Raw genomic sequence first — 15,100 nt, 5'->3', positions numbered from 1 at the left:
ATTAAAGCCTGCAAATGTTTTGAGCTCTCATTTGGGCAGACTGCGGTTTGCTTTTAAATGTGAGTAATCATCAAATGCTTGTTCGTTGGAAGCCTCTGGCAAAAAATTTCGACTGGAAAGATTTCTTTATAGTTTCAGACAGAAATATTCCTTTCTAGATACAAGGGAATAATATCAAGCATTTGATTTCATGTTCAGTGGAATCAATGCCACAGCATGCTGGAACTGCTATGTGTGGAGGTGGACTGACACATTAAAATTACTCTTCTGCTCTCAAGGGTCTCAAGAAGAGACAGTTTGGTGCAGGGAACCATCACAAATTGCTAAATTCAGCTATAACCAAGTTGAACCCAGTACTGTTGCATAATGTACTACCTTCTATAGTACAATATGTCTGGTTTAAAGACATAATCCTCCCTCATATGATAATTCAAGTACTAAAGCATTGGCTTTAAGTTAATTAAAATATCATAAATCAACTAAAACCCAACAGCAGTCACAGTACAGCTATAATCACAAACGTAAAGTAATCAGTTAAAATAAAAATATGAATCCCTCTTCTGCATCCAGTGGATTTCTGCACTTTCTCTCTGTACCTCGATGAGTACCATGTCCCACTGAAATGAAAAGAGCAATATAACTGTCAGTGGACCTGTCAAGTTGTCTGCAGCCTGTTTTTCACCACACTGCTGACACGGAACCAGGAGCGTTAATTAAAATAGAAAAATCACGCTGAGATACGGATGCTGGGTAGCAGGCTCATTCACTAGCTAGATTTGTCACACAATCCTAACCTGTTGTATAGATAATTTCAAAGTTGTGCTCAACAACCTTTGTCCTGTTTTCATTCAGCTCTGCTCTTCTTCCACCCAAGACCCTCTCAGCTAGATCGAAGCGCGAATAAGTGAATTCTTGAGTATTTAATTTGCAGATGTCGAGTCTCTACTGTATTTTTGTTGGTTTGGTCAGTATCAGTGTTTGATCATCTAGCAATTTGCAAAAGACTCACTATTTCCGGTAGACAAAGTGATTGGTTTCACTCATTGTAATGTATTATAGTGTAAAACTATACAACATTGACCAGAAAATAATAGTACGACTAAGTAATGCAGGACTTTATCAATATGGCACAGGGATGAGACTCCTCTACCACATCTGTATGCTGTCATTTTCAAAGAAATCTAGTTTTCCTCAACATGCCAGTGCATAATGGAAGTGCCTCCCCATGCAAGCACTTTGTACGACGTGGGCTATAGTTAAACCACTTTGTCATTTCCGTGCACTATCATGAGTTTGACTGTAGCTGAGCTTGGTGTTGATATTGGGAAAATATGGATGATGGCAGGGGGGGCTCATGATGTAAATTCTGTTCTCTAATGTGGGCAGCTGAGTTATGCAAGAAGCTGTCAGAAAACAGTCATTTAAACACTAGTGGATATTGGATAGACTGTGGCTATGGTCTTGCTTCAGTTTGTTTTAACACTTCATGATTACATTTGGAAACTAAACAAGTTTAGTTAAATTAAGCAAGTTCTGAAAGTGATAAGGCAGCTGACTACACAGATTTTATACTAGCAAAATGTAAACTGCTTCAGCAATGTTTCATATGAAAAGATGTAGAGCTAGTTTTTGCACAGCCAAGTGTAATATAAGGGTATCTCAGTGGCTCACATCCTCGTAAAATAACAGTTTTGGCTGAAGTGACACAGCAAACAAAGGGCCTTCTGTCTAACAATTGATAGTAGTATTGGAATTGTCGTTCAGAAGGAGCACTCAGGGTAAAGTCCCATCAATCCCAGCCAAAAGCACCTAAAAGTGCTCTGTCACAGGACACTCCAGTTTCCACCTGAGTACCCTGAGTACAGTACAGTACATCTGGTATTATCACTGTGATTTCACACACAATCAGTGTTTCGAAGTCTCTAGCATCCCTGCAGCAAGTTCATGATTGCTAATCCTGGGATAAAACTGAAGAATTTTCCCTTATATTGTGAACGGTTGCTCTCTACGTGTGTGTTAAAACCACTTCGATTATTAGAAGTGGGTTTCTTTTGTCCATGTATGATATTTTTAGGAAAATAATCATTAATTGGTTTTGGCATCACTTTATCATTCTCCCTTTATCATCAATTAATTTATCATTCATGATCTACTGGTATACATTCAAATGACTTGTTGCATAAGCACTGTTGCAAGGTGGTTTGGTACAGTTAAAGAGGTGATATACCGGTTGACTGACAACCCTTGTTAAAATCCAGAAAGAAAAACACAGAAAGTACCAATCTGCCCCATTTATCAAAAGAGCAACACCTTTGTGCCATCAGTGTGTTGAAGAGACACCTCGGGGGGAGGTCCAAGTGTGATGATCTAGGCAGGAGTGTGCTCTTGCTTCTATGAAACAAAGTCCAGTAGGATGAGGCACATTCCCATGTTGCTTGTTAAACAGCTTCCTTAAGAGATGAGAGTATGATACAGTGGTGTGAAAAAGTGTTTGCCCCCTTCCTGATTTCTTATTTTTTTGCATGTTTGTCACACTGAAATGTTTCAGATCATCAAACAAATTGAATTATTAGACAAAGATAACACAAGTAAATGAAGGTTTTTATTATTAAGGGAAAAAAAATCCAAACCTACATGGCCCTGTGTGAAAAAGTGATTGCCCCCTAAACCTAATAACTGGTTGGGCCACCCTTAGCAGCAACAACTGCAATCAAGCGTTTGCGATAACTGGCAATGAGTCTTTTACAGCGCTGTAGAGGAATTTTGGCCCACTCATCTTTGCAGAATTGTTGTAATTCAGCCACATTGGAGGGTTTTTGAGCCTTAACCGCTTCTTTAAGGTCATGCCACAACATCTCAATCAGATTCAGGTCAGACCTTTGACTAGGCCACTCCAAAGTCTTCATTTTGTTTTTCTTAAGCCATTCAGAGGTGGACTTGCTGGTGTGTTTTGGATCATTGTCCTGCTGCAAACCCAAGTGCGCTTCAGCTTGAGGTCACAAAAAGATGGCCGGACATTCTCCTTCAGGATTTTTTGGTAGACAGCAGAATTCATGGTTCCATTTACCACAGCAAGTCTTCCAGGTCCTGAAGCAGCAAAACAGCCCCAGACCATCACACTACCACCACCATATTTTACTGTTGGTATGATGTTCCTTTTCTGAAATGCTGTGTTACTTTTACGCCAGATGAAATGGGACACACGCCTTCCAAAAAGTTCAACTTTTGTCTCGTCAGTCCACAGAGTATTTTCCCAAAAGTCTTGGGGATCATCAAGATGTTTTCTGGCAAAACTGAGACGAGCCTTTATGTTCTTTTTACTCAGCAGTGGTTTTCGTCTTGGAACTCTGCCATGCAGGCCATTTTTGCCCAGTCTCTTTCTTATGGTGGAGTCATGATCACTGACCTTAACTGAGGCAAGTGAAGCCTGCAGTTCTTTGGATGTTGTTGTGGGTTTTTTTGTGACCTCTTGGATGAGTCGTCGCTGCCTTCTTGGGGTAATTTTGGTCGGCCGGCCACTCCTGGGAAGGTTCACCACTGTCCCATGTTTTCGCCATTTGGGGATAATGGCTCTCACTGTGGTTCGCTGGAGTCCCAAAGCTTTAGAAATGGCTTTATAACCTTTTCCAGACTGATAGATCTTAATTACTCTGTTTCTCATTTGTTCCTGAATTCCTTTGGATCGCAGCATGATGTCTAGCTTCTGAGGATCTTTTGGTCTACTTCACTTTGTCAGGCAGGTCCTATTTAAGTGATTTCTTGATTGAGAACAGGTGTGGCAGTAATCAGGCCTGGGTGTGGCTAGAGAAATTGAACTCAGCTTTCCAAAGATGTGATAAACCACAGTTGATTTATGTTTTAACAGGGGGGGCAATCACTTTTTCACACAGGGTCATGTAGGTTTGGATTTTTTTTCCCTTAATAATAAAAACCTACATTTAAAAACTGCATTTTGTTTTTACTTGTGTTATCTTTGTCTAATATTTCAATTTGTTTGATGATCTGAAACATTTCAGTGTGACAAACACAAAAAAATTAGAAATCAGGAAGGGGGCAAACACTTTTTCACACTACTGTACTTATACAGCATTTCATCCATTGAGTATTCTTCAGTGAAGAATCTACAGTGCCTTGCGAAAGTATTCGGCCCCCTTGAACTTTTCAACCTTTTGCCACATTTCAGGCTTCAAACATAAAGATATAAATTTTTTATTTTATGTGAAGAATCACCAACAAGTGGGACACAATTGTGAAGTGGAACGAAATCTATTGGATTTTTGAAACTTTTTTAACTAATAAAAAAATGAAAAGTGGGGCGTGCAAAATTATTCGGCCCCCTTGCGTTAATACTTTGTAGAGCCACCTTTTGCTGCGATTACAGCTGCAAGTCGCTTGGGGTATGTCTCTATCAGTTTTGCACATCGAGAGACTGAAATTCTTGCCCATTCTTCCTTGCAAAACAGCTCTAGCTCGGTGAGGTTTGACGGAGAGCGTTTGTGAACAGCAGTTTTCAGCTCTTTCCACAGATTCTCGATTGGATTCAGGTCTGGACTTTGACTTGGCCATTCAAACACCTGGATACGTTTATTTGTGAACCATTCCTTTGTAGATTTTGCTGTATGTTTGGGATCATTGTCTTGTTGGAAGATAAATCTCCGTCCCAGTTTCAGGTCTTTTGCAGACTCCAACAGGTTTTCATCCAGAATGGTCCTGTATTTGGCTGCATCCATCTTCCCCTCAATTTTAACCATCTTCCCTGTCCCTGCTGAAGAAAAGCAGGCCCAAACCATGATGCTGCCACCACCATGTTTGACAGTGGGGATGGTGTGTTGAGGGTGATGAGCTGTGTTGCTTTTACGCCAAACATATCGTTTTGCATTGTGGCCAAAAAGTTCGATTTTGGTTTCATCTGACCAGAGCACCTTCTTCCACATGTTTGGGGTGTCTCCCAGGTGGCTTGTGGCAAACTTTAGACGAGACTTTTTATGGATATCTTTGAGAAATGGCTTTCTTCTTGCCACTCTTCCATAAAGGCCAGATTTGTGCAGTGTAAGACTGATTGTTGTCCTATGGACAGACTCTCCCACCTCAGCTGTAGTTCTCTGCAGTTCATCCAGAGTGATCATGGGCCTCTTGGCTGCATCTCTGATCAGTCTTCTCCTTGTCTGAGCTGAAAGTTTAGAGGGACGGCCAGGTCTTGGTAGATTTGCAGTGGTCTGATACTCCTTCCATTTCAAGATGATCGCTTGCACAGTGCTCCTTGGGATGTTTGAAGCTTGGGAAATCTTTTTGTATCCAAATCCGGCTTTAAACTTCTCCACAACAGTATTACGGACCTGCCTGGTGTGTTCCTTGGTCTTCATGATGCTCTCTGCGCTTTCAACAGAACCTTGAGACTATCACAGAGCAGGTGCATTTATACAGAGACTTGATTACACACAGGTGGATTCTATTTATCACCATCAGTCATTTAGGACAACATTGGATCATTCAGAGATCCTCGCTGAACTTCTGGAGTGAGTTTGCTGCACTGAAAGTAAAGGGGCCGAATAATTTTGCACGCCCCACTTTTCATTTTTTTATTAGTTAAAAAAGTTTCAAAAATCCAATAGATTTCGTTCCACTTCACAATTGTGTCCCACTTGTTGGTGATTCTTCACATAAAATAAAAAATTTATATCTTTATGTTTGAAGCCTGAAATGCGGCAAAAGGTTGAAAAGTTCAAGGGGGCCGAATACTTTCGCAAGGCACTGTATGAGGAACCCCACACCCCATCTTACGAAGGCTCACCAACCAAAACCTTGTGTTTCTTCTTTCTACTTTCAGTATGGAATTAACTTTGTTCCAAGGCATGAGTTATGCCCTACTCACCAGACCTTTACTGTCACATGCCATTTCTGCTCATCCTATAGTACATCTAGAGCTCAGAGATCACTAAAGAGGCACTGCTTGCTCAACACGAGAGCAAGACATACTGTATGAATTGCATTGCAAATTGTTTTGTTTCCAAGAGTGGTGACACACATTTCACAGAACACACCCTTTTGATCAACCTTGCTAATCAGCACAACTTATTTGCCTGTGCCATGTCAGTTGAATAAAATGTGTGTGTGCCTGCTACAAACTGTTTTAACATTTTACTGTTAGCTTTACTGTCGCATTTAAAAGTAATACGTTTCTTTTTATGTATACCTTTCTGCCAATAAAATGGCAGTAGGAATTTACATATGTTTTCCTTTCTTAATAGGACAATAGAAGTAAATTGTTAAAATCAGGGTCGATATATTATCTTTCCAGATCTGGCTGACTGCTATGTACAATAATTTGAAAGCTGGCACATATTTCTGGCCAGGATCAGATGTGGCAGTTAACGGGACCTTCCCAAACTTCTACAAGAATTATAGCAAGTATGTATTTATTTCTACAAAGAAACTAATATGCATGAATGAAATACAGTAAGGGCTTTGAGCTGTGATTACTTAAATTGGAGATTTTTCCATAACTGAACTCTCTCAGGTAATGGAAACGAAGCTAGAAGTGTCTCAGATAATGGTTAAAACAAAAATGTAGAAAGTGGAATAAAAAAGACTGCATTTTGGGACAGACCAAAAATAGCAATTTGTAAAAGAAGAAAAATGTGTGAGAATGGCTTTCTGTTCATTTTTGTAAATACTCCATCATTACTGAACTATGCATTTGCTGAGAAATGTTCAAAGATTGGTTTGGAAAGCTACCAGAACACATTACTTGCATGAATAACATTAGATTTTTTTGGCTTCAAATCTGAGACTGTTTTACAAACACTGTGTGCATGTAGATTTTTTTGGCTCTGTTGGTCTTATGATAGAGTTCAAAGACTTGGTGATTACCTTAGGACAGGTTCTTAAGTAGCTGTTCTCTCTATGATCTCTGATTTTTCCTTAGGCTTATACATCATCTTCATTTTGTTTCTTTTTTACTAGGGGCGTCTCCTTTGAAGAAAGAGTTGCAACTGTGTTTAGATGGTTAGGCTTACCTGAGGAAGAGAGGTAATAATTATATTTCACTTGCACAATGTTTTTAGACTTATGGATATTTTGGGATTTCTCATTTTCTCTTTTAGAACATGTTCAAATGTCACCTGAGTAAAGTGGATTTACAGCCAGGGTCCTTAAAAGTACTGAAAATATTTGTATTCAAGCTGCAGTTTCTGAAGTCGTCCATACCACAGCATCTGCAATGGTTTAAACCATAACAAATGGTTTAAATCATACCATTATTTTACTCACATACAAAGAAATGGCAAAATAACTATTTTCCATGAAACACATCCACTAAAGGAAAGGACTTATTCATTTGATTTTGATGTAGGTACATAATGCGTCAATTGTGAAATATTCAAGAGTTAATTATTGACAGACGATGCTTTCATAAATTCTTTAGTATTTTTCTTTTTTGGCTATTTTTTCAGACCTTCTTCATGTGTGATGTTCCACACACACATCTTAAGAGTAGACTCAACATGGAATTAACCTCCAACACACAGTGATGTAGCTCCCCATTCAAGACTTTTGGAATACATACATGTGTACATATAGGCATGTGTAAAGCCTTTAGTTCAATACAGATTTAACTTCTCATCTACTGAAATTATTTGTATGGAGGTGCCCATCAAAATCTAACATGCCAACTATAGGTGTGGCAAAGAGAAAATGTTTTCACCTAAATTTTGCATGTTAGATTTAATGAAAAAAGCAGAGACGATTATGTCAAAATGTTGTGAAAGCTTTACTGTAAATTGACTTTCTGATAGATCAAATGCTGGTTAATGCAATACTGCATACTGGTTTACTTTTCTTTGTTTTCAGACCTCAGTTTTACACACTATATGTAGACGAACCTGATTCTTCAGGGCATCGTTACGGACCAGATAGTAGCTGGGTGAGTGATATTTAGGGTGATCCTATCATACCATTTACAATTGGGACTGCAATAGGGTGGAATTTTAAAACTGCCCCAAAATGGAAATATTTGTATATGTAAATTCAACATTATGTCGTTTCTGAGAAGATTATCACTACCTAATGCCTATATTCATTAAATGCATAATACTGATCAGCTATTCACTGTTTCTGGGTGGTACAGTGGTTAGCATTACTACTTTGAAGCCCTTGGGCTCTGGGTTCAATTCCAGATCTGGGGAGTTATCTGCATTGAGTTTGTATGTTCTCATTTTTGAATGTGTGATTGCCTGGTGCTACAGTATAAAGAGATACCAGTAGGTAAATTGGGGTCTGTGTGTGGCCCGTTATGGACTGGCATCCTCTCCAGGATATCTTGCCTTATGCCTGTTGCTTACTGGCATAGACTCTGGCTCCTCCGCAAAACTGTATTGCATAAAGCGGATAGAAATGGATAGATGTTCCCTATTCCTGCCATTCATCTGACCATGTGAAGAGTTGAATATTAATACCTATTCCTTCTAAAGCTTCATTCAGGTCAGCAATGAGCATAATTCTGAATGTGTATATTATTTGCTTTTCTCATTACCAGTTAGCAGCAGGAAAGAAGAGGATGGAATAGAGTATAGATTTAGCATGTAAATAATTTATTAAGAGATTCTTTTTCTTGTGGTATTTAGTCTACATATTTATAACATTTAAAGGCAGGAATATTAAGAAATCACTTGAAGGTAGCATTACAGTGCGCCTTCCTGTATTATCTGTCTATAAAGAATAAATCTACACGAATCCTTAAGGATTACATTTCAGTCATCTGCTTCAGAAAGACAGGACATCTGTGAAGTGCTTATTAAAGAGCTATTCAGTATACAGTGTTCCAATAAAAATATTATAGAACTAAAGAACTTTTCCAATTGTGAATTGTGCCCTGCTTTGTTTTATTTTTATAATAAATGAAATATTTTATATCCTTTTAAAAAATGTCATCTTTTTTAATGTGAAGAAAGTAGAAATTGAATTAACATTGATCAATTAAATTTCTTATGACATGCTGGACCCTGACCATCTGCTCTGTATTAAATTAACAAGGCAAGCACAAAACTCAGATGGCATGGTCATAATAACAGTAGCTGCTTTCTGAAGAACTAGCACCTGTCCGCACTAATACCACATGTGTGGCACTGTTTTGGGTTCAAGAATGGTATGGGCTCTCTGTGTCAAAAAATAAAAGCTGTGTTTTTGTTTTGATTCATCCAAGAATTATCCTTTCTGATTCAGATTCTTAATTATAAAAGGTAATACTGTACATGAGACAAAATATATAGACAGTTTACTATTAGCTCAGAATCATTTGCATTTTAAACAATTTTGTATAAATCTGTGCTGGCAGGAATGATTTACAGGGGCAAGAGAAACTATTTCATACTGTAGTTTTGAAAAATCCCTGAAACGTCTTGAAAAGGCTGCAAAAATTAATCTTGAATAATCTAGTCTTTGAAGGTCTCAGTTTGGAGTGTGATGTGGAGGTACAGTTCTGTGGTGAGTCAGTTAACTTAGAGATCAATGTGAGATTGTATTCAGAATTGGTAGTAAAGTACTTGATGGTTTGATAATGCCACTCTTGAAGTTGTTTTCCATTTCCAATATCCATTTTCCTCAATATCCTATTGTTCTTCATTTTCAGGTAAAACAAGCTTTGCTTAATGTAGACAAAGTGATGGAACTGCTAATGGATGGCCTAAAACAGAGAAACTTGCATAAATGCACTAACCTTGTTATTGTGTCTGATCATGGTAAATACAGTACTTAATTTTGTCTAATTATTTACTGATGAGGTGGGAATTGCTCATTCATACTATCTCTGCTAACCAGAATATTAACAGTCAAGAAATATAATGCAAATAGAAAATAGGCCAAAGGGCTTTTTTTCAGTATTTCACTTGGAAAAGGAGAGTAGGAGACATAGTAGTAGGAGAAGCAGTTTCTGGGTTAGGTAAGGTATGAAATGAAATCACATGGGGTTCACTTCTGGGACTGTCACTCAGCACTGTATTTGGGTTTTTGAAAATAACTCAGAAACACAAATAGTTTGTGACCACAGTTATTAGTATACAGTAAAATTTAAAAAATTTGTAAAACTGAACAGATTTTTTCTCTTTTATTTAAATAAACAGAAACCCTTTGGTCTGTAACTATAATATTAGAATGCCAAGGCTGCCAACAGTCTTAACTACTAAACAAGATAGCCAACTTATCCTGTGGAACAGGGATTGTTACCTTTGTAATGTTTTCATATACTTATTTAAAGGGAGAGCTCTTACTCCCTGTTTATGACAGTAGAGTTAAGGTCATGTAAAATATTCCACTAATTTACTGCTTTTTCACATATTCACTGTATATACTGGAAAAAAGATCAAATGTCTACCTCAATGAATTCCTACAACTCAGTATTTTTCCCCCCACTGTGTTTCCATGATATTAAAATATTTGTATTGACTATCTCTGTACTGTTGCTAAAAAGCTACATTACATAGCATTTAGGGCCATGCATGTAACTTCCACCTTCAGATAACAACAAAATAATAAAAAGGGTTCATTGTCAGAAAGAAGACAGGAAATACCATGTGTTCTATACACAGTATGTGTGTATTTTTAGTATATGTGCATTAAATGGTTTTGATTATAGGCATCAGGACTAAGACTAAAAGGAAATCGTAATTCTTATGGAGCAGAGTTTCCTTATTTATTTCTCATTGTGTGAACCTCAACAGCATGACAGTTTGGTCAGAAGTCTTTAATTTAATCCAGAACGCATCCAGAAATTGCTGTGTACATTGTTTTATTCTAGTGAGAACTCCGGGTCAGTTATTTTCTCTTTTTGCCATGCTTTCTGAGAGCATGCAAGCAATGACATCGCATCCAAAAACACAGTATTGTGAATAGTACTTGCACAGGTTTCTGGTTTATCATGCAAGTGATTTCATGGAGGCTTGTAATTATCACTCTTACTTCTATTAATACAGGAATGGAAGAAGCTAGCTGCAGCAGAGCTGAATATGTGTCAAATTACCTGGACAATGTAAATGACTTCACAGTAATTCAAGGGCCTGCAGCTCGTGTGAGACCAAAGAAACTTCCTGATAACTTTTTCACTTGTAAGTGCTGTAAAGAAACAAGTCTTCAAATCCCTGTTTCCAACATTCCATTATGAATGTTATGATGATTTTTTTTTTCTTGTGCTTTATTTTCTAGTTGACTATGAAGGACTTGTGAAAAACTTGTCGGTATGATTAATTTATTTTTCTTTGAGTTGATTATTATTTTTCATTGGGGTGAATCTTTTTTACTCTTTTGTTGTAGTGCCATGTTTTCTTATGTTTGGTTTCTATTGAAGTGCAGAGTTCCTGATCAGCATCTAAAACCTTACCTGACGCATCACCTCCCAAAGCGCTTCCACTTCGCCAACAACGTGAGGATCGAAAAGGTCCATTTTTACATGAAGTCGCAGTGGCAGGCAGCCTTGTAAGTTTGCATCTTTCAGAGTACAGAGTAACTATGAACTTTATGCTGCAGTGCACGTAGAAGTAAATGTAGAATATTAGAAGTTAGGATGCTGTTACCGTGCTAAACTGGGTTGATATACTGTACATAATGTAGATATACAGTATAGCTATTTTAAAGGTGGATTTATATAGATCTGATGCAAACTGACAGTTGGTTCTGTACTCGAAGTATTTGTGGCATATTCTGTCTTTAGCATTGCCTTTTATGAATACTCTAATTCTTCACCTACATACAGTAAGCCTTCAAATTAGTGATCAATGACTGAATCAGAAAAACATCCCGAACAAAATAAACTGTAATTTTATTTTTTGTAAATATGATTCTTCTAACTATATAATGTGGCATTATAAATTATGGGTAATATAATGACATAATGACATTTCTCAGCCATTTATCTCCAGGTACAGAGAAGTGAAGAAATCTATTGACAGCACATTAGGTGAAGGAGCTCCCTGTGGTTGTTTTATCTGTACCTGATGTTAGATTGTGTCACACCAATTAGACAGTCAGAGCTCTGGTTCAGGAAGGGGTCAAGTCTACCTTTTTTTTAACTTATAACAATCACATCGTGTTCAAGCACGTTTCATTTTTGCATCCCACCTCCTGCCACAATCTTTGTCCTTGCAGCAGCTCCCCAGTTCCTCCCTCATCAAAAGAGGGGGTTCCAGCAGCCCCATCTTAAGAGAGAGATAAGATCACTTTATTGGCCATATACAATTTCTTGCATTAGGAATTTGTTGTTTCGTATACCCCAGCTTGCTCTCCATGAGACACACAGACGGGGAGAAAGAAGTTTGGGGTCAGAGCACAGGATCAGCCATTTATATGGTGCCCCTGTAGCAGCCAGGGTTAAGGCCCTTGCTCAGGGGCCCAACGGAGTAGGATTTCTCTGCCGGGCGCGGGATTTGAACCGGCAACCTTCCAGCCACAGGCACATATCCTTAGACACAGTGCCACCGCCCTGCCCTGCCCTGATCTTGATGAACAGATTGTCATTCTCCCCAGCTAGATGAATTCTCTTTACAATCACACATATTCTGTCTTAATTAGGGTTAGACCAAACAACTGAAATAAGTGTTGTGATGGGGGATCTTCACTTCCAGTATTTTGAAGACCTTAAGAATTCTGTTCCTCTAAAAGTAACTAAATATGAAGTGGTTTGAACTTTAGGAGGCAGTTTTCTTGGAGTGACATTGAGAAGCCAATGACACTCCAAGAAATCTGGGACTGTAGATTCTGGAGGACAGTTAGATGGCAATGATATCCCAAAGACATGGGAGCTGTAGTTGAGAACAAGGCTGAAGAAATGAATCAGACTGTTGACTGCAGAATGTTTTTGTGGGCTAAAGATTCATGCTTGAGAAGTAAGAAATAGTTGAGAGAACAAGAATCCCTTTTTTATTTATTAGTATTTTGTCTGTAATAGTTCAGCATTTTCCTAGTGCAAAAAAGCAATGTAATTGTTTAATCTAATGTGATTGTCTCTTTCTCACAGGGAGCCTGGAGGCCTCAAATATTGCACTGGAGGGTTCCACGGCTCAGACAACATGTTCAAAAATATGCAGGTAAGACATGAGACATGCAGCCTCTTCAGAAAACATAACATATTTTACCATATTTACATGCCATAAAAAAACATTTTAACTTTGAGACATCTATATATATACACACATTTTACTTTGGTAATTTCCATGCATACATTTGATACTGTTAAAACAAAAACGTTCTTTGTGTTCAACCCTTTGTTTCTTACAATACCATAAGAATTGTGACACTAACTGTGTATGTCAGAGTTAAAAATCAGTATTTGGTTGAATATCCCTTTGAGGTAACAACTTATGTAGAGTCTGTGAACCATTCAGCTCACCAAACTCTTTTTTTAAATCATTTGAAATGCTTTACTTCAGTCACTTAATGTTTTTGCTTATTCTTGAGGTGTTTCAGTTGTTTTCTTCAGAATGTCAAATGCATGCTCAATTGGATATAATTCTGGAGATTGACTTAGCAACTTTATTGCTAATTTTAATAGAATTAAATATCTTGCATTTTTTATGGGATTATTGATAATTTAAATATCCAAGAAACAGTATACTGTATTGTTCTTCTAGGCAACACAGCAGTTTCCAAAACAGCTGAGGTTCAGTTTTTAGGTGTTTCCAAATTGTCAAATTGCAAATTGCTAGGATTTCCCCATTTTTTCCTCCTGATGAACTCCTTGGTTACATTGGCCATGTGTTTTGTGTCATATATGAGAAAGCACCCCCCATCAAGTATGGACGCACTTTTTGTAAAATGTTTCTATAAACTTCAGAATTCATTATGCTGCTGCCATCATTAGTTTCATCGTCATAAAGATGAGTGAGGAAGTGCCAGAGGTGGCTCCGGTCACCTACTTTACAAATAAGGTTTGGCTCATTGGAACATCTGCAGTTCTTTACCTTGATCACATCCACCTTTCCATCACTTCTTATCTTGATGTCTGACCAAATTCTAATGTTTGTTCTGTTTTACATGCTGATGACATGTTAAATTCTTGTGGTATTAGTCTTTGTCTTTTTGGCATGACACGGTTTACCAGACAGTTCAGTATTATACCAATTAGATGAAAATTACATCTTGCTAAAATAATAATAATTTAATTATCAGCTGATTGAAAATAACTGATTTATTACCATAAGCTATACTAGGGAATAGATTAGGGTTTGCATTTGAGGGCAATCCTGAAAAACATTGGCACAGATAGTGATCTTTGGCACACCAATATCTGTGTCATAGGGTGGTTATTTCCTGGAACATGCTAAAAACGTCCAGAGAATTACAATATATATATATTTTCAAGGCACTTGTGCAAGAGCACAAGAATGGTCCAAAAAAGTATGAGACCATTTGTAGGTGAGTAGCTACGTAATTGATCCAAGGATCATCCAGCCTTTTCTTGAAAGAAACCAGGGGATCAGCTTCAGCAACATACTGTAGCTAGGCAGCTTGTTCCATACTCCCACAATCCATTGCATGAAGAAGTACCTCCTGAAAGAAATGTCTCTTGGATTATCACTTATCATAGTTTTTCAAGCAAACCTGTTGCTAGATGGCTGAGGTTGCAATACATATTTTGAAATAAGTATTTTGTAAGTATTTAACATGGAACAAAGCTTGACGGTGTGAGCTGCACTGAACAGTTTCAGTATTTTTCAGCAACAAGCTTGCTGTGGGTTTTGTTTTGTATGAAAGTTGCTGTGTACTGTATATACTGTACGTCATCCTTATTATGCAGATATACAGTACATGAACAAAAGAGACAAACCTGTTTGAGCAAGCAAAGTCAAGGAAAAAAATGTGTTTTTTCCTATTTACAGTATACAAAAATAGGCTTAAAAACTTCTTCCATGGCTGAAAGAAGATCAGGAATTCCATACCAAATGTACTGAATTTAGCAGTAACCTTTGGAAAAAGTAATTGTAGAAAATGATCGTGGCATTAAGTGTGACAGTTCCAGTGAGCTTTTTAAAATCCATTTCAAAAGCATTTACACATTTTACGATGTCCTGGGATACTCAGGTGTAATTCACTGAGTGCAGAAATTATATCTGCTATT

The 15,100-nt window shown here is 37.7% G+C and overlaps 1 protein-coding gene across 3 annotated transcripts in view; it reads left to right on the top strand.

Annotated features, from left to right (window-relative positions):
* enpp1 (ectonucleotide pyrophosphatase/phosphodiesterase 1) overlaps window positions 1–15,100 on the top strand; it is a 55,614-nt gene that overhangs the window by 30,185 nt on the left and 10,329 nt on the right. For all 3 annotated transcript variants that reach the window (XM_088625503.1, XM_088625502.1, XM_088625504.1), the window contains 8 exons: window positions 6,299–6,408; window positions 6,964–7,029; window positions 7,849–7,921; window positions 9,626–9,734; window positions 10,965–11,096; window positions 11,194–11,225; window positions 11,336–11,463; window positions 13,001–13,070. In XM_088625503.1, the coding sequence (XP_088481629.1) occupies window positions 6,299–6,408; window positions 6,964–7,029; window positions 7,849–7,921; window positions 9,626–9,734; window positions 10,965–11,096; window positions 11,194–11,225; window positions 11,336–11,463; window positions 13,001–13,070 (720 nt within the window). The remainder of the gene's footprint in view (window positions 1–6,298; window positions 6,409–6,963; window positions 7,030–7,848; window positions 7,922–9,625; window positions 9,735–10,964; window positions 11,097–11,193; window positions 11,226–11,335; window positions 11,464–13,000; window positions 13,071–15,100) is intronic.

The sequence above is a fragment of the Lepisosteus platostomus genome, chromosome 3, assembly GCF_059453375.1.
Source record: "Lepisosteus platostomus isolate fLepPlt1 chromosome 3, fLepPlt1.hap1, whole genome shotgun sequence".
NCBI lineage: Eukaryota > Metazoa > Chordata > Actinopteri > Semionotiformes > Lepisosteidae > Lepisosteus > Lepisosteus platostomus.
Note: the sequence above shows the minus strand (reverse complement) of the source record. Positions and strands in the feature narration are given on the sequence as shown.